Raw genomic sequence first — 27348 nt, 5'->3', positions numbered from 1 at the left:
ATAACTTGGGAGATAGCATGCACTCATGTCTCATAAGTGATTTTACATCTAACCATCTTAACGTATACATCCTTCAATTCTAATGTCTTAAAACTGAAGCATCATATATTGTTTAAGGAAATTAACAATGTAGATTTGATAATAACTAAAACTATTTAATTATTACCTCCTGTATTATTTAGCCAAAGTTAAATCAACATCTACAGGGATTAATACACTAGTATTAAACGTGTACACAAGGACACTTCAGTAACAAAGATGAAAACAGGGTCTGCAAATAATGAGGGTTTCCCAGATGAGGGGTAATTCAATACAACTAAATTTGTTTAGGTTGGGATTGTTGGTAAGAGCTGCAACAGATTCAAGGAAAAGTCTCACGAACTTAAATTCGCTTCAGTGGACTTTTGTGACTTTTTCCCCTACTGGATCCTGTGCCGGGTATCCAGGGCACGGTCTGCTAATCCTGAGTAGTCGTAGTGGTAGAATCGAATGCAATCCTAGTGCTCTGCTATATGGATTGCTGTCCTACCTGTTTGTCCATAATAAGAAAGGTTGCAGCTGTAGGGTACCCGTTGCACTCCAGGTAAATCCAGAGATCGTAGCTGATCTTTCAGGGAGTGGATAAGGACTGCTAGCTCTTTTTGTGATTTATAAGTGATCACAAGATTGTGCTTATTTAATATCTTGGCCACCTTTTCTGAGATGCCATGGATATAGGGAATGGCAATGGATTTGTTATAATCTATGTTTGGAAGAGGTGGTGTGGTATGTGGTGTTTCAATTCTTTTTATTTGGTGGAAGGTATAGCCATTGGCCAAAAAAAGTATTTTTTTATGTGGGTGAGTTCTATGTTGAGTGCAATGTTATCTGAGCAAATTAATTTTTCCTGGTGGACTAAGGTTTTTATAGTTACAAATTGCTGGGAGGGTCGAGTGATGTAACTGTTGATGGATGTATCTACCTGTATGTGTGGGTTTTCTATAGACAAGGGATTCATTTGGTTGTCTTGTAACTAGAGTGTCTAGGAAGAGCAAGACTATGAAAAAGTTAGCCCGGGGGGGGGGGTACCTTCAATTTGTTTGTAGAATTTTCCTTGCCAAGCAAAATAGTTTATGTTCATAGTGAACTGAAACAGAGTTGAGATATTGGGAGGAAATTAATATTGTGATGTTGTGAATAAGGAGGAGACATCGAAACTGACCATTAAGTCATGTGGCAGTGTATGAGGTCTTATATACTGGAGCCAAAATGGGCTGAGTTTTTGATATGTGACGAGGTATTGCCAGGAGTACAGGAAAGCACTTTGACTAAATGTTTAGCTAGTTTGTATGTGAGTGAGTCTATACCATCTACAACAGGGCATAGAGAGACATCCTCTTCATGAATTTTTGGAAGTTCATAAATATGGGGGAATGGTCTGGAATTGTAGGGTTTTAATTTAGTTTTACAACAGAATTATAGACTATGTACTGCTCAATAAAATATTCCATTTACATATTCTAACTGTAACAGTTATATTGTAAATGGCATTTGGCACCTTGTCGTATGCTTTATCCAAATGTACAAAACTTAAATATAAATCCTTATTATATTCCTATGTTTCTCAACTATTTATCTAAAAGCAAAAATCTGATCCTGACAACCTCTATTCTGCATGATTCCAGCTCATTTTTAAAGATTTGCTTCCATAATTTTTCTCAGCCTCTTCTCATGTATGCTTGCATAAAACTTACCTGGAACACTGTGTAGGATAATTCCTCTAAAATTCTTGCATTCTGTTTTATTTGCTTTTTCTACAGATAGGGTGGTATGAGGGCTATATTCCATATGGAATTCAATCTTCTGAATTATAAAATTTAGAAGTTTATTTGAGAAATGCTCCATATTTGAGCTTCTAATATGGAGCATTTCTCTCAAAAGCAGATGGAGTAATATAATTTACTCCATCTGCTTTTCTACTTTCAGGTTTTTTTGATGCCATTTTCCAAGTATTCATATGTTTTTTATGAATGTTTTTTACAACTTTACAGTCACTACCTGTTTCATTTAGCAATCTTTCAAAGTAATTACCCTGAAGATTTTCTTTTTCATCTCTGATTGCTTTTAAAGTAATCTTTACTCCATTTCTAAGCTTTTTTTTTTTTAAAATAGCCTCCAGATCATCTGGCCTTCCTAGTATTTATCCTCTATATTCTTATCAAAACTGTTCCATCATTTTTGTTTAAATAATTTTATTATTATTATTATTATTATGTGATACCTCCAAAGAGTCCAAGGACTCATCATGGAAAGATAATGCTACTCTGCCATGAATATCGCACCATCTTCTCTACTTAAGCTACACGTATATATATTTTTTGTCTGTACCACTCTGCTTTCTTATATTTTTTTTCTGTATTATTTTTATGGAATTTTCAGTATACTTTCTTCTTGTCCACAGCTGCTTCATTACCTTCCTGAGTACATTATGGAGTTGGTTTTTTGATCTTTGCAGAGAAACTTTATCATTTGCCTCTGCAGTTGAATCAATCAATGCTTTCTTCATGCAAGTGAATATCCAAGGATTGATTCTTGTTTTTAAACTCTTTCAATTTACTTTGAATAATATTTGTATATTTGACCATAAAATAGGTAACCTCTGAAACCTGCTGAACTTTAATTTCTTTTAAAACTCTCTTACACAATTTCCTTTTCCATATGATATTCAAATTCATGTTGCAAAACACTAAATGATGATTAATTCCTATTTAAAATCCCCTTATACTCTTGTGTCTTGAACCAGTGTGAAGACACTGGTTTAATATCAACAAACACAATCAATGAGACTTTTCTCATTTCTTGTGTCTTCTCTCAATGTGAAATTTAAAAGGCGTTTGAAAGTATTTTCACTTGGTTATGCTATAAATCATTGATGCCAAGAAATTATATTCTTTGTTTAATCCTTTATCCAAGTGCAAATAAAAATTAGTGCATGAAGTAGCATCATGACTGTGCTACTTGTACATAGAGGCTAATGATTTCAGATCAATTGCCTTAGTATCCCATAATGCAATGACATATGCTTATGGACATGTATAATGCTGTGCATTATACATGTCCATAATGTCCACGTTTTTGCAAAAGAATGGGAAGGGCCACTACCGAGACTGCTTTCAACCTTTATTGAGGTCTCATCAGTTAGATTAGGTTCAGATTAGTCAGATTAGGTTCTCATAATCTTATGAGAACCTAATCTGATTATGTTAGGTTCTCATAATCTTATGAGAACCTAACAATACATATGTTTCTTTATAATGGTAAGATTTTTTTACTATTATTTTTTAAAAAATGTATTTTAACAAACCTAAGGGAAACCTAATTACAATTAATGCATAGTCCTATTTTTATCTGTTCATTATTTTGCTCACAAGACAGTTTTCTGGAATGTCAGACTTATGAATGTTAAGGTTTACTGTATTACAAAAAAATTGCATTTATTAAAAATAGAAGAAATTCAATATAAAAATAATAATGAAAAATTATGTTATGAATGGCATCTATTGAAATTTATTAGCTACAATTTTTGTACAAGTATGTAAACAAGATAATACCTTAGAAAATGTGAGGCAATCTTTTTCATCATTGTCTCCAATACAAAAATCATACAGTGCTTTACACTGTGGAAGGGGTGTTGGTAGTGGAACAACAACTTGCACATATCTTGCTGGAAGGAAACCATTCTTTCCATTGAGCTCGCCTTGAAACCAATTCTGATCAATTCGTTTTTGCAAAAGAATGATTTCTCCTTTTTTAAATGAAAGATCTCTATAAGAAAAAAAAAAAAGCACAGCTCAGTGCAATCATTAAATTCTACTACTGGGCATAAAAGTTTAAAGTATAAAGCAACATGTCAAAAAATTATTTTTTATATATATATATGCAGTGATTTTTTTCTGGAAAAAAAGGCACCAGTACTCACCATGAAGATGTTATTACAGCAACTTTCACACTTTTAACATATCCTCCGATATACCCTTGCCGTCTCGCTTTGGCGCTGCACTCTCTTTAAAATCATAAATCTTTTTTCTTAATGATATTAACTGTTGTTTGTGAGATTCTCCAAAATGACTGATTTTACTATGTGCCCACGCTGCTGAAATTTTCATTCCCATGTGTTTATCGACAACAAGACTTCCGACATCACGACACACTTTACAGCCCAACATTTTATTCTTGACATACAGCTACTCGTTTCTCTCGCAGAAGTCATTTTTCTGCAAAAGTGTCCAACATTCGGGCCAATCATTATCAGAATCTCCTTCCTGTTGACCATGTGGATCTTCGATCTTGGTTTTGTGATCCTCTTCACCAAGTGTATTTTCGGTGTTAGTTTTCTGTTTTACAGGATCACAAGTAGATTCAACAATTTCTGCTAATTCAGCCTTCCTTTTTTTACTCATTGGCATAAAGTAACTACTTATTTTACTCATTTTGAACAATGATTGCACTGATTTAACTTAGATTAATTCAAAACTCATGTGAACACCTGCCTATTGCAGAGTGAATATAGAACTGAAAAACTGATATTAGAAGCAATCGGAAGTGAACACAACTTCCTGTTTCCGGTTGCATACCAACCTATGAAACAGGAAAGCAGGGTACCAACTTATGAGTAATCAAAACTGAAAATTCAATTCGTGACCACAGTACCATTTACCAGAATATTTATAATACATTTTGCTGTCAATAAATCGCAAATTTTTAAAAACTTAAGAAAAAAGTTGCCGGTACTGAGTATTGTTGCGTACCGCCAGAAAAAAAGCACTGTATATATGTATCAGTGGCATCGCGTACCCATTTCAGTTGGGTGTTCTGATGTGGCTTATGCAACCCAAGCTACAAAATTCACGTCAGCTTGACTGCATGATTGCATTTTTATTGATGTACGAAAGTCTTGAGAGTGCAAGGCATATCAGCACTCACCTTAATTGGTTCAATGCAATTAATTGTAAGATAACTTTGAATACTTTAATTTATCAATTAATTGTAACTAAATCTGCACAGAGTATAAGACAATGTGTTTGTTTTAACACACTGTGTATTAGAAAACAATAATGAAGGAGAATGCTATATTTGGTTGGTATATTTGAATTACTGAAAGGTGTAAAATTTGGAAGAGGAGGATGAGACTTACCTCCTTTGACTACAATACTGTTTTTCATCGTAATTGGGGGAGGGGGGTTATAAATTGATCAAAAATTATATATTAAAAACTTGTCTATATTATATATAAAAACTTTCCTACCATGTTAGTTCACACTTCATGCATGCAAAACAGATGAAACTGAAAACAAAAACAGAAACTCATGAAAAATGAAAACGTTCAATTGAATTGGTTGACACAATAACCAGTCACAGCCTTGAGGTGCTATTGTCTCAGAGCTCATCTTGCCTTGCCTTCTGAGTGGTTTAAAACTACTAGAACACTAAGAATTTGACCAGCTGCAGCATCTGTACATCTTTTCAAAGATGCATGTATTTTGAATGCACACCCAGGGCTATTAACACAAATGTGATGCAATGTTTACAAGTCGAAAAGTGTCCTCTTCATGAAGCATTATATTGTGCTTAATTTTAAGAATCACATGAAATCTGAAAACAATTATGGATGTCTTTAATGGGAATAAATGCAAAATATATCAGTGATATGGCTATTCGGTGCATGCGCACCACATGCCTAGCACACCTGGAATATTCACCCATGACACACACACACACACACACACACACACACACACACAGGGCTGTAGATTCTACTTTCCCATATGAAATTAGCAAATATTTAGCATGTGTTCCAAATTCTCGTGAAAATGAAGGTTTTCCTTGTCATAAAATCTTTTCTTTTGACTTTTTTTTTTTCAGCTTTAAAAAATGGATGATTAGAGCAATTAAACTACCAAAAAATGTATAATTGTCAGCTGATAAGTGCATGACAGGGAATGATCTGGTAAGAAAAGAAAGAACCGTCAGCTGATTTCCAGCAGCAATTTCAAGGAGATCCTCGCCAAAACAAATATTCTTGCAGTGAGAAAAAAAAAAAAATCTTTATCACCACTATTCGTCATTGTCCAGTAACATCCTCTAGCAAGAGGGTTACAGCAGATGACCAGCTCTTTTCCATTTCTCTTTGTCTGTCCCCTCTGTCATTCTTAAACCAGTCCATTCCACGATGTCATTGAGCTACTCTCCAGTTGGTCTTCTCTTCCCCTCAACTTTCCCTTGTAATATAGTTCTTGTCAGGTGTTCCGAAGAATCTCTCAGAAGATGTCCTGCAAATCTGGTCTTTCTTTGCATAATATTCTTGAGCAGCGTTCTTTCCATCCCATCTCTTCTTAAAACTTCTTGATTTGATATTCTCTCTGTATAGCTAATCTTTTCCATCTTTCTATAACACCACATTTCCAATGCATTAATTCTTTCCATACCTCTCTTTCTGAGTGTCCACGACTCACTTCCATAACTTGCAATACTCCAAACCGTTGCTTTAACTATTCCAACTCTAACACCTATTTTAATATTCTTGTTTATTAAAATTCTCTTCATTTCCATAAATGCCGATTTAGCTTTGCTTATTCTATTTCTAATGTCCAATTCTGAAGTTCCTTTCTCTGAGATCCAGCTACCTAAATATTGAAATCTATCCATGTCTTCTAAAATCTTTCCTCTGCATCTTATCTTTACATTATCTCCTATTTTTTTGCCCATTATCACAGTTCAGGACAGACATATTCCATACTGAAATGTCTCTCCGCATAGTTTTCTGCAAGCACTGTACATTATCTGGGTCTTCTTTGTGTTAATCCTTAGTCCGCACTCTTTACAAGAGTTCAATTCTTTAAACAATTTGTTGTAATCCATTTTCACTTTCTGCCATCACCACTACATCATCTGCATATCTTAAGTTATTAATGATTCTTCCATTTATTTTTATTCCATCTTCTACATCCTCAAGTGCCTCGCTAAGCATCTGTTCACTATAAAGTTTAAACAATAATGGTGATATCTTGCATCCTTGTCTAACTCCTCTCTCCACCGGAAATTCTCCTGTTTCCTCTCCATTTACACATACTGACGCTGTTTGTGACGAATATAACCTCTTTGAAATTTCTAAGTCATAAGAGTCAATATCAATTTTTTCTAGAATGTCAAAAAGCTTTTTATGTTTCACTGTATGAAATGCCTTTTCAAAATCTAGAAATCTCAAAAACAACTTTCCACCATGGTTTAGTGTTTTCTCCCCAATAATTCTTAGACAAGTTATAGCCTCTCTAATTCCTCTGTTGGTTTGGAATCCAAACTGTTCCTCATTCATTTCTTTTTCTATTCTATTCTTAATTATCTCTAAAATTATTTGTGCCAGAATTTTTGCAGTGTGAGTTATAAGACTTATCGTTCTAAAATTGTTCCAGTCTAAAACTTCCGTCTTTTTTGGAATGGGGATAAAAATTGATCTTCTAAACTCCTCTGGTAATTCTTGTCCCTCATAAATTCCATTAATAATTTGCCATAACACTTCTATACCTTTTTCACCTATATTCTTATAAGTTCTATCTGTATACCATCTATTCCAGTGGATTTTCCTTCTTTCATCTTTTGAATTGCTAGATTCGATTCCTCCCTCATGATGTACAGCCTCTGCCCACTATGCTCTTTCATTTGATTTTCTCCTCTTTCTCTGTCTTCATAAAGTGTGTTTACATATTCTTCCCGTCTCTGTAATATCTTCTCTTATTCTATCAGAATTTCACCTCTTTCATTCTTGACTGCTCCAGTCCTTTGCATTTTTCTCCTTCCTGTCATTATATTAATATTTTTATAAACACCTTTTATGTCATTTCTTTCAGCCTTTGCTGTTGTATCTTTACTTATTTCATCTCTTCCTTTTTTCCTTCTTATCTCTCTTTGTATCTCCCTACTCAAGTCTTTATAGATTTTTCCCTCAAGATATTGTCCGTCATTAATGGTTTCTTTTTTTTCTCTCTTTCCTCTTCTTTTTTTTTTTTTTGGCTAAATGTAATTCTGTAGCAGTAATTATGCTTTACTTCAGAATCTTCCAGTTTTCATTTACATTGTCACTTTCTTGTATATTTCTCTCATTCATTTCTATCTCTAATTTCTTTGCGAATTCATTAGCTGTACTTGGTATCTTCAGCCACTCCAAGTTCCATGATTTGTTCCGTTTCCCTGCAGTTACCTTTTTCAGATTAATCCTCATCTTAGTTGACATCAATATATGATCTGTATCACAGTCTGCTCCTGGATATGTTGTCACATCTTTTATAATGTTTCTATATCTTTTCCTTATCAAAACAAAATCTATCTGATTTCTGCTACTATTTATATCCTACCCTGGGGAACAAGTATACAATCGTCTTGGATGTTTCTTAAACCAAGTGTTCATAAATGCTAAATCATGTTTTCTACAGAAATCCAACAGCATACCTCCTCTTTCATTTCTCACTCCCAATCCACATAGCCCAACAATATCTTCCTCCTCTGATTTTTGCATTCATATCGCCCTGTATTATAATTATATCTTTTGTTTCTTTACATTTCAAACCCTGTTCTATATCGCCATAAACTCTCTCTACCTTCTCATCCTCATAATCTGATCCTCCTATCACCACTATTATGAAAGCTAAACCAAGAAGTGGTAGATCAATAAGAGAGGAATAGTGCAGTCAAGTTGTAGAGCCTGTTGTGATATTACCAATGACAACAAGCATGTGGAACTGTGAATCACCTAGTACAGTGTGCCATATGAATACTGATCCAAAATTGCATCCTATCCCTTATATTTGTTCAAAAATTATCTGACATGGAAAGGATAGAGGCATGTTAGAGATTACTTTAAACTTGAACACAATTTCAAAGCATGGCAAGTAGTTTTTTGTAGCAATAAATGTGCCATTTACTGGAGTTGTCAGTCATGAAATGTAATGCTTTAGTCATTAAATTTCGGTCATTTCATTACATTTGGTCGTTACTAGCATTACATCATCATATTCTTGAGATATACCCTCAAGGGGGTGTACAGGATATGATAGTACTAAATGAAAAATTACATCATTACTAACTTCATATCTACAATTTTCCTCCAAATCAGTCTGTTACCTGTCAAGATTCCAATATTGTCAGATATTATATTTCTGTCTTCTAAGGCACTTTTTACTGCATCAATCCACCTATATCTTGGTCTTCCTCTGGGTGTTTTTTCTACCAACCTGGATAAACGTTATCACCTGAGATTAGCTCTGCAAACACATTCCTGAATGCTGACAATCCCAAGTTCTTTCCCAATATCCTCGTTTTTAATATGATTATTGCCATTGATGCCATCTGTTCATGCTCTTAATCTTTCTCAGGATTCTCGTATCTGTGGTCTCTAGTTTTTGGTCAAGTATTTTACTTCTGACACAGTTCTCAGATCCATAAATTAAAATTGGCTTGAATACCGTCATGTATATAGCTAATTTAGTGTTTTGGCTAATTTTTCTCTTATTCCATATAAATTTATTCAGTTGACTTCCTACCATACCAGCTTTCTTGATTATGTTGTCTATTTCCATATTTAATTTACCATCTTCACTAAAAATCGTACCTAAGTAGCTGAAATATTTTACTTGTTCTATAGGTTCTCCATTCACAATGCAGCTGATATTTTCAATGTTTCTGCCTATTTTCATTGTCTTTGTCTTTTTAATGCTCACCTTCATACCATATCTATTACAACAATTATTCAATTTAGTCAGGGAATCTTGCAAACTTGTAGCAGATTTATTTAGAAGTATGACATCATCCGCATAAAGAGCTGACATTAACATCTCCAATTCTGATATCATGTTTAATACCACTTTCCTTCATAATGTGATCCCTATAGATAATGAATAACAGAGGGGGTAATGTATATACACCAGATTTAACATTAAACCATCTTCCTGTACTTCCTTCAATTCTAACTGCTGACTTACAACTCAAATAAAGACTAAGTATTGCTTCATATAATGCCCCATTGACACCATATAACTGTAGCGTATTGAATAGCTTCTCTCTTAGCACCTTGCCATATGTCATATCCCAAATCGACAAAACTTAAATACAGATATTTGTTATATTCCTATGATTTCTCAACTATTTAACGTAAATTGAAGATCTGATCCTGACAGCCTCTATTTGACCTGAATCCAGCTTGTTCTTCACCAAGCTTTTTTCCACAATTCTTCTCAACCGTTTCTCAAGTATACTTGCATAGATCTTACCAGGAACATTCAGCAGAGAAATACCTCTGTAATTCTCACATTCAGTTTTATTTCCCTTTTTTATATATGGGTACTATGAGAGCTCTACTCCAATCATTTGGAATTTGTCCCTCTGTCCAGGGCTTCTGAACTATGCAGTGCAGCCACTGTAAGACTTTAATACCTCCATACTTGAGCATTTCTGGTCGAATATCATCTACTCCAGCTGCCTTTCCACATTTCAGGCTTTTGATGGCTTTTTCTACTTCAAGTATGAATATGTATTCCTGACTGCATGCCACTGTGCTGTCATCACTGCTTGTTTCATTTAGCAATTTTTTCACCTTTATCATCTCTAATTCCTTTTACAGCACTCTTTCCTCTATTTCTGAGCTTCTTCAACAACCTCTAGAATATTTTGCCCCCTTCTTGATATTTATTTTCTATGTTCTTACCAAAGTCCTTCCATGACTTTTGTTTAGCTAGTTTTACACAGTGTTTAGTTTCTTACATTTGTTTCTGTATTCTCTAAGAGCACAAGCTGACTTATTTGCCAGGAACTTTTGATATGCTTTCTTCTTTTCTTTTACTGCCTCTTTAACTTCCCCGTGTCCACCATGGAGTTCTGATTTTTTTATTCTTACATACAACCTCACCACATGCTTCTCTGGTTGAATTAATCAATCAGTGTTTTCTTCAGGGCTTGCCACTGAATCTCCAAGGTTTGTTCCTGTTATCAAACTCCTTCATTTTTTCTTCAGTCATGTTTGTGTATTTTAGTCTACAGTTCACATCTGAAAGTGCTCAACATTTATTCACTTTAAAACTTTCTTATTCTTACATGTTATTCTTTTCAATATGAAATTCAATTTTATCCTGCTCAAGACTAAATAATGATCACTTCCAATTTCAAATCCTCTGTACACTCTGGTGTCCTGCACCAGGTAGAAAACATTAACTATCAACAATAACATAGTCAATGAGACTTTTCTTATTCCTTGCCTCTTCTCTCCATGTGAATTTGTGCACATTTTTATGTTGGAACATGGTGTTAGTAATAACCAGTCCATGTCCTGCGCAGAAATTCAACAGGTATTTGCCATTATTATTAGCTTTGCTCTTTTCTCCAAATTTTCCCAAAATATTTTTGTATGTCTGACAATCATTTCCTACTCTGCTATTTAGATCCCCAACAAGGACCAACTTTTCCTTTTTCAATGTGTAAGTTGCTTTCTCTAAAGCCTCAAAAAATTCCTCCATTTCTGCCTAGTAGAAACTTTATACTCAGTATTAGCATTACATAGTCCAGAAACTCTGCCCTAGTGTATTTATTTTTATTTCCCTCTCCCTCACATATTGAGTGGTTTAATCCCTTAAATTCAAAATAAAAATAAAACTGAAACTATACTCCAAATTAACCTTGCACACAGTTTCGTATCCAAGGATCTCATATGTAACTTAGCCTCTTAAATCATCTTTTTTACTCATTAACCCATTAAGAGATTGAGTGTTCACACTCTTGTAACTAAATAATAATCTGTGATTTAAAAAAAAAATCACAAATATATACAACATCAAGTCAGCTACTTAGAAAAGTTCTGCAAGCGGCAGTGTATTTTCTTTAAATCACAGCAAGAAAAACACTATAACTATACAACTTCTTTACAATCACATAAGCCAACAGATATTGTTCTATATGGTAAAAAACTCTCAGGTAAAGTTAGTCTCTTGCCTCCTGCAGAACTTTTCCTCCTTCTTGAGTTCACAGAGGAGAAAGAATAATACAAAACAAAGCTGTACTCTATATGACAGTGACACAAGACAAGCAAAATCTCCTTAAAATCACAGAGCACTGTTATTTTAAGATGAAAAGAAAACACATCCTAGCTTCATCCAATACAGCACTTCAGTAACTTCACTTTCTATATGAAAGTAACAAAAAACTCCAAATAAACTACTAAAAACTCATCACTTTAGAATGAATTAACTTTCTATGTAAAAGTTTAAACAATATTCTTGAAACCATATCAACAGTTAGAAATCACATATCAGACTGAGAATGCTACTTAAAACAAACTTTACTAGGCCCATTTCTATGTGAACTGGCAAGCAATAAAGTTCCTTTCAGTTTCAATTGAATTAAATTCTAAGTGGATTAATAACTATAAAAACTTTACTTATTTCTTCATAACAATGATATCATCTCTCAGTCTTCTAGTTTTTCTTCTCATTTCTATCAAGTCTTCCTAAAGTCACAGAAACTCCAGTTTTATCCTGATATGTTCCTTTCCTAATCCATAGACAACTAAATGTCTAGCAACGTTCGATAATGTTCTTTTCACTACCATGCATACTTGGCAATGCAACTGACAAACTTCGGCTCAAATAATGTTGCCATTACTGCTTTCCAGCACTGGACCTGAAACGACGAAGTTTCTTCTTCACAGTGCAATTACAATTTCAAAATTAAACAGGCCAAAAATTTTAACAGTTTGTCATTTCACAATCTTTTCACATTTCAATAAGCTCATTTAAACACTTCCGATAATATAGCAGCAACTTTCGCTTCACTCGCTATTGACAATATATCATAACCCACACCAACCCCACAACTTTTGACAACTCATAAAATTATAATTTGCCTCCAATATTTAATTTAAATCCATATAAAATACATTTATTTTATAACTAAGACCAGTAGCCAAAGATAACATCATTATAAAACGTCTTGCTTGAGACAGAAAAACAAATCTTTAACTAACAGCTTTACAAATACCATATTATTAACATCTTAACTTTAAATTAATTTTAACTTATGGAAATCTGAATTTTAATGGATATCCTAAACTGATGAATACTATGTGCTAGTTTTTTAAGAAATTATTATTTACACAAAGACATTTATAAATTAACTGTTATTATTCAAATTAAACTTGAACTAGATGTGAAAATCACAGCAAGATTTCACGTTTGATTTATTGAAGCACTGCAGCCTAATTCATTAATATGCAAGTCTTTTATATATATTCTGCCCATAGTTGATTAAAGATGAGACCTTGGTTTTTATTGCTTCTATAAATCTATATACCTAACTACTGAATCCTAGAATCCTATGTACGGCAGCGTAATTTGGTGTTTTTCTTTAGTTGTATGAAATTCCAGTTCTGATTTATGTGCACATTCTTTCTCCACATTCTTAGCATGTTCTTTTTGATAAATTTCTCCAAATCGACTCATCTTTCCAACATTACAGATGCCTCAAAGTACAGAACATTTAGTACACCACTGGTTGTTTAAGAGGTAGATGAGATTGTTTCAGTAATCCTAACACCATGGATATTTTTTGTAGTGGTCAAAAGGAATGAACACCTTTCATGGCAATCATATTTATGAATTTAGGGACACAAAACACACGTTTTGAAAAGATTATTTTACTGATTAATAATAAAATAATAACTTGACGTTTCATTCCCCCCCCCCCGTATTGAGGTCATCATCAGAAGGATACATGTGTATAAGAACCAAGCTAATGCTGTTGTAATCTATACAGCTAAATTACATCTACGTTGTTAACTAATCTTTTTTTTAGCCTGCCCTCTAGTGATTAAAAAAAATTTTTTTTTTTTAAATTACCATTAAAAACTACAATAAACTCTGCTAAAGTCCTCATGTACTAGGATTCTTCTGGAATTATACAGTTTATATTGTTATATTATGATTATCTTCTAGATTTGTACAGTACAGGTTGCTATTGAATGTTCAGGGAAAAAAAAAACTTCACTAAGTCTTCTTGTATTGAGATTTTTCTTCGGGGTTGCTATGAAGGTTGCAGATGGGTCCTCCACATTCTTGGAATGGTTAGACCATCATTTTTATTCAGATTTGGATCATGTTTGAGCATTTCACATGCTTCCTTGAATTTCCGCTCGAACCAGGTTTTGGTGAGGTGTAGGGACTTGGTACCTTTCCAATCAATTCTGTGGCATGTTTGGAGTGCATGGTCAGAAAGGCCGGTTTTTCCAAAATGAGGTATTTTATGTGTCGTTTGTGTCCATCCTTTCTCATTGGGATGGTTCGCCCTGTTTCCCCTATGTATGGTATGTTACATGTGCATTGTATTTTGTAAACCCCTGGTTGGGCTACGTGTGGCAGGGGATCCTTGGAAGAACTGAGTAGGTGTCTTAATTTTGTCGGGGGGTTTAAAGGTGGTTTTGATGTTGTATTTGTGTAGTGTTTTGTCTATTTTTTCTGAAATGCCTCTAACATATGGTATAGCAATAACATTCTTGAAATCTTTTTTTGTTATTAGTGGTATCTTTGTGGAGGATCTTGCGAATGGTTTTTATACTGTATCCATTTTTTATAAAGGTATGTTTGATGGTCTCATATTCATGGTTAAGAGCTTGTTCATTTGAACAAATGGTTTGAGCTCTATGTTTAAGGGTGCTTATGACCACTAGTTTTTGTGTTGGGTGGTGATAAGAACTTTTGTGTATGTACTGGCTTGTGTGTGTGTGTGCGCGCGCGTGTGTGTAGGTTTGCGGTTTATTAAAAAACTGTTCTTGTAGTGCCACTGAAGATGGTCTGCTATTTCCAGACCAAAATATTTGGTTAATTAAATATCTTCCTTGTGTTTACGTGCATATATTATTTAGTCTTTATGTCACAAGTATCTTAAAACATCAAACTTTGCAACTTCAGTGTGTAGGTTTGCAGTAAACTGAGCAGTTTACCACAAACCTAGACACAGGCCAGTACATACATAAAACTTCTTATCACCACCCAACACAAAAACTAGGAGTTATAAGCACCCTTAAACACAGAGCTCAAACCATTTGTTCAAATGAACAAGCTCTTAATCATGAATATGAGACCATCAAACATACCTTTATAAAAAATGGATACAGTATAAAAACCATTCGCAAGATCCTCCACAAAGATATCACTAATAACAAAAAAGATTTCAAGAATGCTATTGCTATACCATATGTTAGAGGCATTCCAGAAAAAATAGACAAAACACTACACAAATACAACATCAAAACTACCTTTAAATCCCCGACAAATTTAAGACACCTACTCAGTTCTTCCAAGGATCCCCTGCCACCTAGGGGTTTACAAAATACAATGCACATGTAACATACCATACATAGGGGAAACAGGGCAAACCATCCCAATCAGAAAGGATGAACACAAACGACACATAAAATACCTCCATTTTGGAAAAACCAGCCTTTCTGACCATGCACTCCAAACATGCCACAGAATTGATTGGAAAGGTACCAAGTCCCTACACCACACCAAAACCTGGTTCGAGCGGAAATTCAAGGAAGCATGTGAAATGCTCAAATATGATCCGAATCTGAATAAAAATGATGGTCTAACCATTCCAAGAATGTGGAGGACCCATCTGCAACCTTCATAGCAACCACGAAGAAAAATCTCAATACAAGAAGTTTTTTTTTTTTTTTTCCCTGAACATTCAATAGCAACCTGTACTGTACAAATCTAGAAGATAATCGTAATATAACAATATAAACTATATAATTCCAGAAGAATCCTAGTATGTGAGAACTTTAGCAGAGTTTATTGTACTTTTTAATGGTAATTTTTAAAAAAAAAATTTTTAATCACTAGAGGGCAGGCTAAGAAAAAAGATTAGTTAACAACGTAGATGTAATTTACCTGTATAAAGTGCAACAGCATGTGGCTTGGTTCTTATACACATGTATCCTTCTGATGACCTTGATACAGGGGGTCGAAATGTCAAGTTATTATTTTATTATTAATCAGTAAAATAATCTTTTCAACACGTGTGTTTTGTGTCCCTAAATTCATAAATATGAATGCTCCCCGTGTAACCTTAAAAGAAAGAACCTTTCATGGCAAGTACCATGTTGTACCATTTTAACACTTTCGATATTTTATTGATAATATTTTTCATGTAAGATAAAGAAACAACACCTTTGTGATTGTCTTGATGTTGCATGCTCTGAAATATGCAATGGCCGATTTAAGATGCTATTAATAGGTCTGAGATTGTAACCATATTTTAGGAGAATGTCTTTAAAATATGCTATTTCTTTTTTGTTGTTATCACTTAATACTGCAATGGTCCTATATTCTTTAAGAGTTTTTATTATGCCTCGTTTTTGCACTACATGGTGGTGTGATGTAATATGTAGATATCATCCAGTATTAACTTTTTTTTTTTTTTTTTTTTTTTTGTAGACTTCAAATGAAATATTGCCAAGATTTTCTACTAACATGAGAATATCCAGGAAGGGAAGGGGATCTGTCTTTTTGTCAAGTGAAATGGCTTAAAGTGTTATTTTTACAATGTCTAAAGAGTTTCACACCATTAGATGGGAAACTATATTCTTTGTTGTTGACAATATTTCACAACCATAAGTTAGTATTGATAGGATAGCTTAAATACAGCTCTTTGGAATTTCTTATCTTTAAAGGTACCTGTGGCATAACTATAAAACAATGAAATAACTACAGTATAAACTTCAACAAAAGTACAGATATTTTGTACTGAAAATAACAGTACATCATCAATGTGTAGAAACAACAAGCAAACTAAAAAACAGGAATACAAGATACATCTAGAATTCTTGAGGGACAAATGTCTTAGGCAACATGTAATAGAGGGAACAAGAGGTTCAAGAGTTTTGGATTTGGTCATAGTATTAGAAGAGTTGATAGTAACTGAGATGACATCTCTCCCACCAGTTGGAGAGAGTGACTATGTGGTTTTGACTTGGAAGATGAATAGACATGCAGGAGTATCAAAGAGACGGGAACATATGTGGAATTAAAAGACAGGTGATTATAATAGTTTTAGACATCAACTTGGGGAAGTTTCATGGAGGGTACAGAGGTGGATAACAAAGACAGTTTTAGGACTGTACAATGTTGGTTATGAGGATTGGCTGAGGGAATGTGGGCTGCAGAGTTTGGTGAATAGAAGAAGGAGAGGTGATATGATTGAGACTTTTAATCTGTTGAGAGGTGGTTACAGGGTTGACACTGGGGAGTTCTTTCGCTTGGTTGAACAACGGGAAGGAGTAATGACAATGGGCCATCCCTGGAAGTTGTGAAAGGAAACTGTGAGGAAGAGGGTGAGGAGTGGTTTCTTTGCATGGAGGGTGGCTGAACTGTGGAATGCATTGCCTGATAAAGTGGTGAGAGTGAGAACGGTCAATGAGTTTAAGGAGCGATATAATAGACTTTGTGTTTCCTAGGAGGGGACCTCCCATGATGAGTCTGGATAGACTTGTATTTCCTAGGAAGGACCTCTCGCGATAAGGCTTTTGACTCCTTGGAGGCCTAAATAATAATAATAATCCAATAATCAGATGTACCATTTAAAAATGATTGCCACATACTAAAAATTAATATTAATAAATGATATTAAAACTATTTCTGATGTTTACACCTGAAATGAGAGAGAGAGAGAGACAATTGTTCCAATTCAGATTAGGCCGATGTAAGCGAGCTTCAAAACTTTCTTTGAAAAGGTGTTCATATTTAACACTGCTTCTATGGAGAAGATGAACTTTATTCCACAGGATACTGTATTTAGTATCGGTACTATGCTTTGCCAGACCAGGCTTTTGAAGTTTCACATACGCAATGTAGTACTGATGTTCATTAATTCTTTTTTCCACAAAAACATCCTATCTGCCCAAAGTATGTGAAATTACATTGACAAGGGATCTAGTAAACACTAGCTAAAGATAGGGGTGAAGGTTTATTTTTTGTTGATGGTAACAGATGAGAAATTTTGATGACAGGAAAATATGTGGGAAAAGGTGGTACTTCTTCAAAATTCTACCAATTGGTTCAGAGATGCCAGAAACATAAGGGATTGGAACCTTGCACTCCATTGAAAAATTCCTGAGAAGTTGGAACATAGAAATCAATTATCTGGAATCATAGCAATCAATTAAAACAACAGGAGGGAAATCATCATATAGTAAACTAGTGCCAGATGATGGAATGTTGGTAAACAGAGAAACAATGCAAAAGCTAACATATCTGACTCTTGTATTTCAATATCCTTGATATTTTTTTAAGAAAATGTGTGGAATTCTTGATAAATGATCTGGAATGTACAATTTAATCAGTTATTAAACTGAAAGAAATTTAGCAATTCTATATGTGGGAGAGTAAATACAATTCACATTGGGTCTTACTGGACAACTTTATGAATTTTTGGGAGACCATATAAATGAGGCGTCCTACCATTTTGGAGAGGCATCCTTCCAAAAATGGTTGCATAACTTGATCCCAGCTAACAACTTCATCAAGAATTTTATTTAATGTTTAATCTGTGTTTTTGAAGGGTTGTTTCTTGATAGGTGGAGGTATCCTGTAAAAGGCAGTCCTCTCATACCCATTACCACTACAGCTTTTCCTTCATCTTCTTTCAAAATAGAATATATGGTTCTTTTGTTTCAATGAAAGCAATGCATGGATTTCAGTAGTAGATACATTACACGGAGGTAATTTGCTTCTATAGAATGAAACAGCAACTTCAAAGTGTAGTTCATTAGCATCTTTGCTTGAAAGTGCTTTTGAGCAAAGATGTTAATAAACTACACTTTATTAACATCTTGAAGAATCATTAGATGTTGGAACATAGGAGTCAATTATCTGTTGGATGTGATGAGGGTTGTAACCATTAATTCCATTAAAGTTTTGACTAGCATCCTCAGTTTGCAAGCATCCTGAAGATGCTAATAAACTATGCTTTGAAGTTGCTGTTTCACTCTAGAAAAACAAATTATCTCCATGTAGTTTATCTACTACTGAAATATGTGCACTGCTTTCATTAAAACAAAAGAACCATAGATCTATTTGGAAAGCAGATAAAGAAAAAGCTGTAGTGGTAATGGATAAGGCCAGCTATCAGAGGAAGATGAGAGGAGCACTTTTTACAGGATGCCTCTACCTATCAAGAAATTAGTTACAACTTTACAAAAAACACTGAAGCTGTAGTGACTAGAAAATGAGTGGAATTCATGATAAAGCTCCTAGATGAAGTTCTTAGCTGGGCTCAAATACTTTGCATAAGGTATGCACCCAATTTTGAAGGCCTCCTTGTTTATATGGTCTCCCAAAAATTCACAAGGGTTGTCCAATAAGACCCACTGTGAATTGAATCTCTCACATATTATTATTATCTAAGCCCTCCAGGGAGTCAAGGACTCATCGAGGGAGGCTGCAAATTACCCAACCCAGCTATCATACCTTCCCTTAAATTCATTTACACTAGATGCACTCACTACCCGTAAGGGCAAATTATTCCACTTACTGCTCTCTGGAAGAAAAACCTAGCTCTTAACCCTTTCTTGACTGAGAACAACCTTAACTTCCATGGATGGCACAGTGTTCTCTCCCTGCCTTCCATATAACAAAAAATTTCATCATTTGAAATGCTATAATACTCATTCAAAAGTTTATAGACCTCTATCATATCACCCCCTCTTTCTCCTGTTAACCAGAGTCTGTAATCCACATACTTGCAATCTGTCCTCATAATCTAAATCCCATAACCCAGATATGTCTTTGTAACTCTTCTTTGCATCTTTTCCACAGCTTCTTTATCCCCTTGGAACCCAGGAGACCAAATCTGCACACAGTAATCCAAGTGTGGTCTTATCAAAGCCTTATAAAGAGGCAAAATTACTTCCTTATCCTTACATGTCAAGGTTAGCTTCAACATAGCAGTTATCCTCTGAGTTGTATTTGCAACTTTTGTTATGTGACCTTTGAACTTAAAATTTTTATCCACCAATACACCAAGATCCCTTGCCTCTTCAGTTTCTCGTAGCATAACTCCACTAATATAATATACCGCTGGAACTCTAATCACGCCAAAGTGCATAACTTTACACTTACTAACATTAAACTGACAGCCATTTTTGTTTGCCCAGATTTCCAGTCTATTTAAATCATTTTGTAATTGCTGAATACACTTCTTTAAAATCTTCAGCAGCATCCCTGATTGCCCTGCCTATCTTCGCATTATCAGCAAACAATTGCAAATCTGATGATAGACCCTGCTTGATGTCATTAATATACAGACTGAACAATAATGACCCAAGGACTGAACCCTGAAGTACACCACCACTGGTTACCTTAAATCTAGTGGATTCACACCCACTGTATACCACTTTTTGATATCTGTCTGTCAACCATCCCCTGATACAAATCAATAGATTATGTTCCAATCCCATATTCTCCAGTTTACACAACAGCCTATCGTGTGGTATCCTATCAAATGCCTTAGAAAAAACCAACATTATTATAGTGTATCCATTCCCTTGATCCAACTCAGCTGAGACATTGTTATAAAATATGAGCAAATTGCTAAAACATAACCTTCCTTTAGTAAACCCTTGTTGTTCCCTGCAGAGTATAGAATGCTTGTCTACCCATTTTATGTGAGTTCTTACCAACTTCTTTAAAATCTTCACTAACACACCAGAGATAGTAATGGGTCGGTAGTTAGACATATCAGTTTTTGCACCATACTTATGCAATGGAACTATCATACATTCCTTCCATGCTTGTGGTATTATTCCTGAGCTGAGACTCAAGTCATACAAATGTGCGAAAGGACTAGCCAATTCAGCTGAACATTCCTTTAACAGGCAGATATTCCATCTGTCCCTATTGACAAATTCTTATCCAGGTTATGCAAGAGCTCTTCAACCTCATTTTCATGAACCGCTAACTCTTCATCCAACGTATCAGTAGCACCATGCTACATACACCTGGTTGATATATCTTAGCAAAGTGAGCACTCATTAACTGAATAATCTCCTTAGCTTCCAACATTCGTGTACCATCTGCATTCAATAAAGTTATTCTTCCACATTCACTCTTACTTTTGCTTGCGGCATAATGATAAAATTCTTTTGGATTGCCTTTAACTAAAGGATTGCGTTTAGCTTGCATGGCCAATTTCTTTCCATACTCCATTTTAGCTTTTCTCATAATACTCATAATACTGAGCTTTATATATTTCATAACTCCTATCACTCTTACTCTCACGATATTCTTTCCACAACATCTTCTTCTTGTGGATCTCTAGCTTAATAAGGCTGCACATCCATTTCACTCCCAACCTATTTATTCTTCGAATACTAGGGATACATTCAGATACCACCTCATTCAAGCACTTTTTCAAAGATTCCCATGCATTGCTCACATTTTTTCCATTCAGTAACTGATACCATGGGACCAAAGATAGTACTCTTCTAAGTTGATCATAATTTTCAGCTTTGTAATTCAGCATGTGGTCTGATTTAATTAGAGCTGCAATATAAGTAGATACTTGCCAAGAAAGAACAGCATGATCACTGTCACCAATTGGTGATAAAATAGCCATATTCTTGACAGATATCCCTTCTGACACTAGGAGCAAATCCACCACTCTTTGACCTTGAGTTCCTTCTTTCACATGCTGCTTGAGAAAGTTATTTTGCAACAATTCAATAAATTCCTGTTCTTTCTGATCATGGGATTTCTCTTCTACCAACTCAATGTTTGGAAATTTAAAGTCACCCATAATGATCCTTCGCTTGGTACCCATAAGGCTAAATTGGCGATGCATTTATTCATCCCCTACAACTGAGGCGCCAGGTCTGTAGCACACACCGCACCATATATTTCATTCTGTTAACATCCACTTCACACCAAATAGACTCAAACTCATTGCTACATGGGACATTGTTACCATCATTGTTTTCTTATATTTCTACCCTAACTGGACTTAGGTCATTAGTAGCACTCCTCCTCCCCCTCTCCTAACTCTTCTGTCATTCCTAAAAAGAGTATATCCATTACACTCGATCCCACTTACCATATCTGATTCTGATAGCCAGGTTTCACTAATGCCAACAATCTTCGGTCACATCATATTCAATAAAGCAACAAACTCAACCTCTTTGTTTCCAATGCTCCTGGCATTTCTGTATAGATTAATAAATTGCGACCTAGCCTATTCTAATAATTAGATGCAATGTATTTGATCTTGTTCTAGAATTTTCTCTTTTCCCTCCCCAGACAAACTTAAAAAGTCTGAACCCAAAGCATATTTTCCCAATCCTTCGCCACATATATAACCATGCTCAAAGGCATTTATATCTTTATCATGTTTGTATACCATAGTTGAACTTTGACACACATTTTTCCCATTCCTCTCTTGATGATCTAGTTTCCCTGACTCTCTGCATTAAGTCTCATACCAAGAAGTAATTTCTCCAGGCTTCTGATGCCAAATGAATTCAAGTGCAGGTCATCATTCTTATACAAATCTTTTCTGCCATCAAACACAACCCACATGTCAAAAAATTAATATCCATATCTCCTACATATAGCCTGCGCATGAAATCATTTGCTATCATTGCCCTCCTTCTTAACTCAGTACTATCATATCTAGGTAGTAATCATACAATTTTTACTCTTTCACATTTCTTTCTCGCTTCTTCCAACAGACCGTTGATATCTTCTCTCATACTATGTTTGTATGCACATATAGAATTCCTAATTTTCTTTCAAATTTATTAACTATCCATATTGCACAATTCCAGTCCATTTATCAAGAATTCCACACATTTTCTTCAAAAATATCATCATCATCAATTTCCTGACATGTACCCTCAAGGGGTGTACAGGATATGATAATACTACATGAAAAATTTACATCATTACTAACTTCCTATCTACAATTTTCCTCCAAATCAGGTCCAGACTCCAACATTATCGGATCTTATATTTCTATCGTCTAAGGCACTTTGTACCATATCAATCCACCTATAACTTGATCTTCCTCTGGGTCGTTTTTCTGCCAACCTGGCAGAGAACACTTGTTTTGCTAATCTTTCCTCACCCATTCTGTACAAGTGACCATACCACCTGAGATTAGCTCTGCTAATGCATTCCTGGATGCTGACAATGTCAAGTTCTTTCCTAATATTCTCGTTTTTAATACGATATTTCCATTGATGCCATCTGTTCACGCCTCTAATCTTTCTCAGGACTCTCATATCTGCAGTCTCTAGTCTTTGGTCAAGTGTTTTACTTCGAACCCAGCTCTCAGATCCATAAGTTAAAACTTGATTTGAACACTGTCTTGTATACAGCTAACTTAGTGTTCCAACTAATTTCTCTCTTATTCCATATGAATTTATTCAATTGACTTCCTACCATACCAGCTTTGTTGATTCTATTGTCTATTTCCATATTTAATTTACCATCTTTACTAAAAATCGTGCCTAAGTAGCTGAAATGTTTTACTTGTTCCACAGGTTCCCCGTTCACAACGCAGCTGACATTTTCAACAATTCTACCTATTTTCATTGTCTTTGTCTTTTTAATGTTGACCTTCATACCATATCTGTTACAACAGTTATTCAATTTAGTCAGGGAAATCATGCAAACTTGTAGCGGATTTATTTAGAAGTATGACATCGTCCACATAAAGCAAAGAGCTGACATTAACATCTCCAATTCTGATATCATGTTTAATACCACTTTCCTTCATAATGCGATCCATATAGATAATGAATAACAGAGGGGGATAATGTACATCCTTGTCTCACACCAGATTTAACATTTAACCATCTTCCTGTACTTCCTTCAATTCTAACTGCTGACTTATAACTCAAATAAAGACTAAGTATTGCTTGATATAATGCCCCATTGACACCATATAACTGGTATTGAATAGCTTCTCTCCTAGCACCTTGTGATATGTCTTTTCCAGATCGACAAAACATAAATACAGATATTTGTTATATTCCCATACTTTCTCGACTATTTGTCGTAAAGTGAAGATCTGATCCTGACAGCCTCTATTTGGCATGAATCCAGTCTTCGCCCAGCTTTTCTTCCACAATTCTTCTTAACCGTTTCTCAAGTATACTTGCATAGATCTTGCCAGGAACACTCAGTAGGGAAATACCTCTGTAATTCTCACATTCAGTTTTATTTACATTTTTATATATGGGCACTATTAGAGCTCTACTCCAATCATTGGGAATTCGTCCCTCTGTCCAGGCTTTCTGAATTATGCAGTGCAGCCTCTGTAAGACTTTTATACCACCATACTTCAGCATTTCTGGTCAAATATCATCTACTCCTGCTGCCTTTCCACATTTCAAGCCTTTGATGGCTTTTTCTACTTCAAGTATGAATATGTATTCCTGACTGTATGCCTATTGAGTGTTTTTTACCACTGTGCTATCACTGCTTGTTTCATTTAGCAATTTTTAATAGTAATTACTCCATACCTCAAGGATATCTTTTTCTCCTGTTTTCATGTCACCTTTATCATCTCTAACTCCTTTTACAGCACTCTTTCCTCCATTCCTAAGCTTCTTCAACAACCTCCAGAATATCTTACCTCCTTCTTGATATTTATTTTCTATGTTCTTGCCAAAGTCCTCCCATAACTTTTGTTTAGCTAGTTTTACACAGTGTTTCACTTTCTTACATTAGTTTCTGTATTCTCTAAGCGCAAAAGCTGACTTATTTAACAGGAACTTTTGATATGCTTTCTTCTTTTCCTTCACTGCCTCTTTAACTTCCTGTGTCCACCATGAAGTTCTGATTTTTCTATCCTTGCAGACAACCTCACCACATGCCTCTCGAGCTGAATCAATCAGGGTTTTCTTCAAGGCTTGCCACTGAATCTCCACGGTTTGTTCCTGTTCTCAAACTCTTTCATTTTTTTCTTCAATAATCTTTGTGCATTTTAGTCTACAGTTCACATCTGAGAACTGCCCAACTTTTATTCACTTTAAAACTTTCTTACGTGTTATTCTTTTCAATATGAAATTCAATTTTATCCTGCTCAAGACTAAATAGTGATCGCTTCCAATTTCAAATCCTCTGTACACACTGTCGTCCTGCACCAGGGAGAAAACATCACTATCAACAATAACATAGTCAATGAGACTTTTCTTATTCCTTGCCTCTTCTCTCCATGTGAATTTGTGCACATTTTTATGTTGGAACATGGAGTTAGTAATAACCAGTCCATGTCCTGAGCAGAAATTCAATAGGTATTTGCCATTATCATTAGCTTTGCTCTTTTTTCCAAATTTTCCCAAAATATTTTTGTATGTCTCACAATCATTTCCTACTCTGCTATTTAGATCCCCAACAAGGACCAACGTTTCTTTTTTCATTGTGTCAGTTGCTTTTTCTAAAGCATCAAAAAATTCCTCTATTTCTACCTTTAGTAGAACCTTCTGTGGGACCATAGGCACAAATAAGTCTCATTGTCCAGTTCCCCATTATGATATTTGTCCACATCACTCTACTTGAGACTGCCTGCCATTCAAGAAGATTAGCCTTGTATTTTGTGTTTAATACTATTACTACTCCTTCTTTTCCTTGATTGTCATTTCCTGAGCATAACATTTTGTATTTATTGCTCAAAAAGATCTCACCAGTTTTTGTCTTTTTTGTTTCAGTCACCCCTATTTATGTCGATCTGGTACTTATCTAATTCAAAAATATCAAAGATATTCAAATGTGAGTCAGAAAGTATTAATTAAAATTAATATACTTAATATGATATTAAATTTATATAATAATATATAATTTAATATTATATAAGCCAGCCTGGTTGGTCGAGCGATTAGCGTATCCGCTCTCCAGCCAAAAGGCTGCGGGTTTGAATCCCAGTATGGGCATGGATGTCTGTGGTTGTCTGTGGAAATACTAGTGCTTTATATGTGGTTGTCTGTGGAAATACTAATGGGCAGTAGATGGCGTTGGTGTAGAGAGATGTAGAGCAGGTGTCCTCATTCAATGAGTCTTTGGACTCCCTGGAAGTGTCACATAATAATAATAATAATAATAATAATAAAATATACATTGTTATTTTTTGAAAAATTAATAGTTATGTCTATAGAATCTTTCTCTAAACATTCCATTATCTGAAACTATTAGTTTATTTATATGATGATTGCCCTCCTGATGTTGTGAAGATTTTTGAATTTGTTATACAATCAGAATACTTCCGCTGAAAAAAAAAAACATGATCTATATAAACAGATTGACAGCATCACCATGGTTAGCCCCTTTGACATACAATATTTTTTGAACCATCTGGAAGATACCTTGTTCTCATCAATGTTGTCGATGACGTTTTTGCTGTTTGGCCTCAATCTGGAAATTAACATCACTTTTCTACATCAAATCAATAGCCTTCACCCACACTTTCAATTCACAACGGAAAAAGAAATGCTGGTAGTATACCATTCTTGGAGATCCTTCTTATTCGTACACCATCTAGTACTTCGCAATCAGTGTTTACCTGAAACCTGCCTTTACTGGCAGATACATTCATCAAAGTCTGCTCATCACACCTCTCAAAAATTTGGTGTTATCAAGTCATTAATTAATAGAGCACAAAATGTGTGCTCTTCTTCCTCAAGATTACAACAAGAACTTCTAACTATCAAAACTTGAATAGAATTAAATGGTTAGAATCCTCATCAAATCCAACTGATAACTGAATCCTATGTTCCAACACCTCAGGATTCTTCAAGAGACTGCAGGGTTCCAACTCCTTATATTTTTGGTATCTCTAAACCCATTGGTAGAATTTTGAAGAAGTATCACCTTTTTCCCACATATTTTTCTATCATCAAAATTTCTCATCTGTTACCATCAAGAAAAGACAAACTTTCACATCTATTTTTAGCTAGTGTTTACCAGATTCTTTGTGAATGTAATGTGACATACTTTGAGCAGACAGGCCATTTCTGTGGAAAAAAAGAATTAATGAACATCAATACTACAATGAATATGTGAAACTTGTGTGAAGTTTGGCCTGGCAAAAGCATAGAACTGACACTAAACACAGTATTCTGTGGAATGAAGTTCATCTTCACCAGAGAAGCAGTTTTAAATATGAACACCTTTTCAAAGAAAATCGTGAAGCCCTCTTACATCAGCCTAATCTGAATTGGAATGATTGTATCTGTCTCTCCCAAAAGCTTGAGAGATTCTCATTTTATGTAAACATCAAACATAG

General features: G+C 34.8%; 1 protein-coding gene across 1 annotated transcript in view; it reads right to left on the bottom strand.

Moving 5' to 3' along the window:
- The window catches only part of POSH (SH3 domain containing ring finger posh), a 552023-nt gene that overhangs the window by 396815 nt on the left and 127860 nt on the right, over window positions 1-27348 (bottom strand). The window contains exon 4 of the mRNA XM_090395956.1: window positions 3591-3804. Within this exon, the coding sequence (XP_090252082.1) occupies window positions 3591-3804 (214 nt within the window). The remainder of the gene's footprint in view (window positions 1-3590; window positions 3805-27348) is intronic.

This window comes from Typopeltis vanoorti, chromosome 7, assembly GCF_054136105.1.
Source record: "Typopeltis vanoorti isolate ZY-2024b chromosome 7, IOZ_Tvanoo_1.0, whole genome shotgun sequence".
Classification (NCBI taxonomy): Eukaryota; Metazoa; Arthropoda; class Arachnida; order Uropygi; family Thelyphonidae; genus Typopeltis; species Typopeltis vanoorti.
The sequence above is the reverse complement of the archived record's forward strand: the minus strand, read 5'-3'. Positions and strand labels throughout refer to the sequence as shown.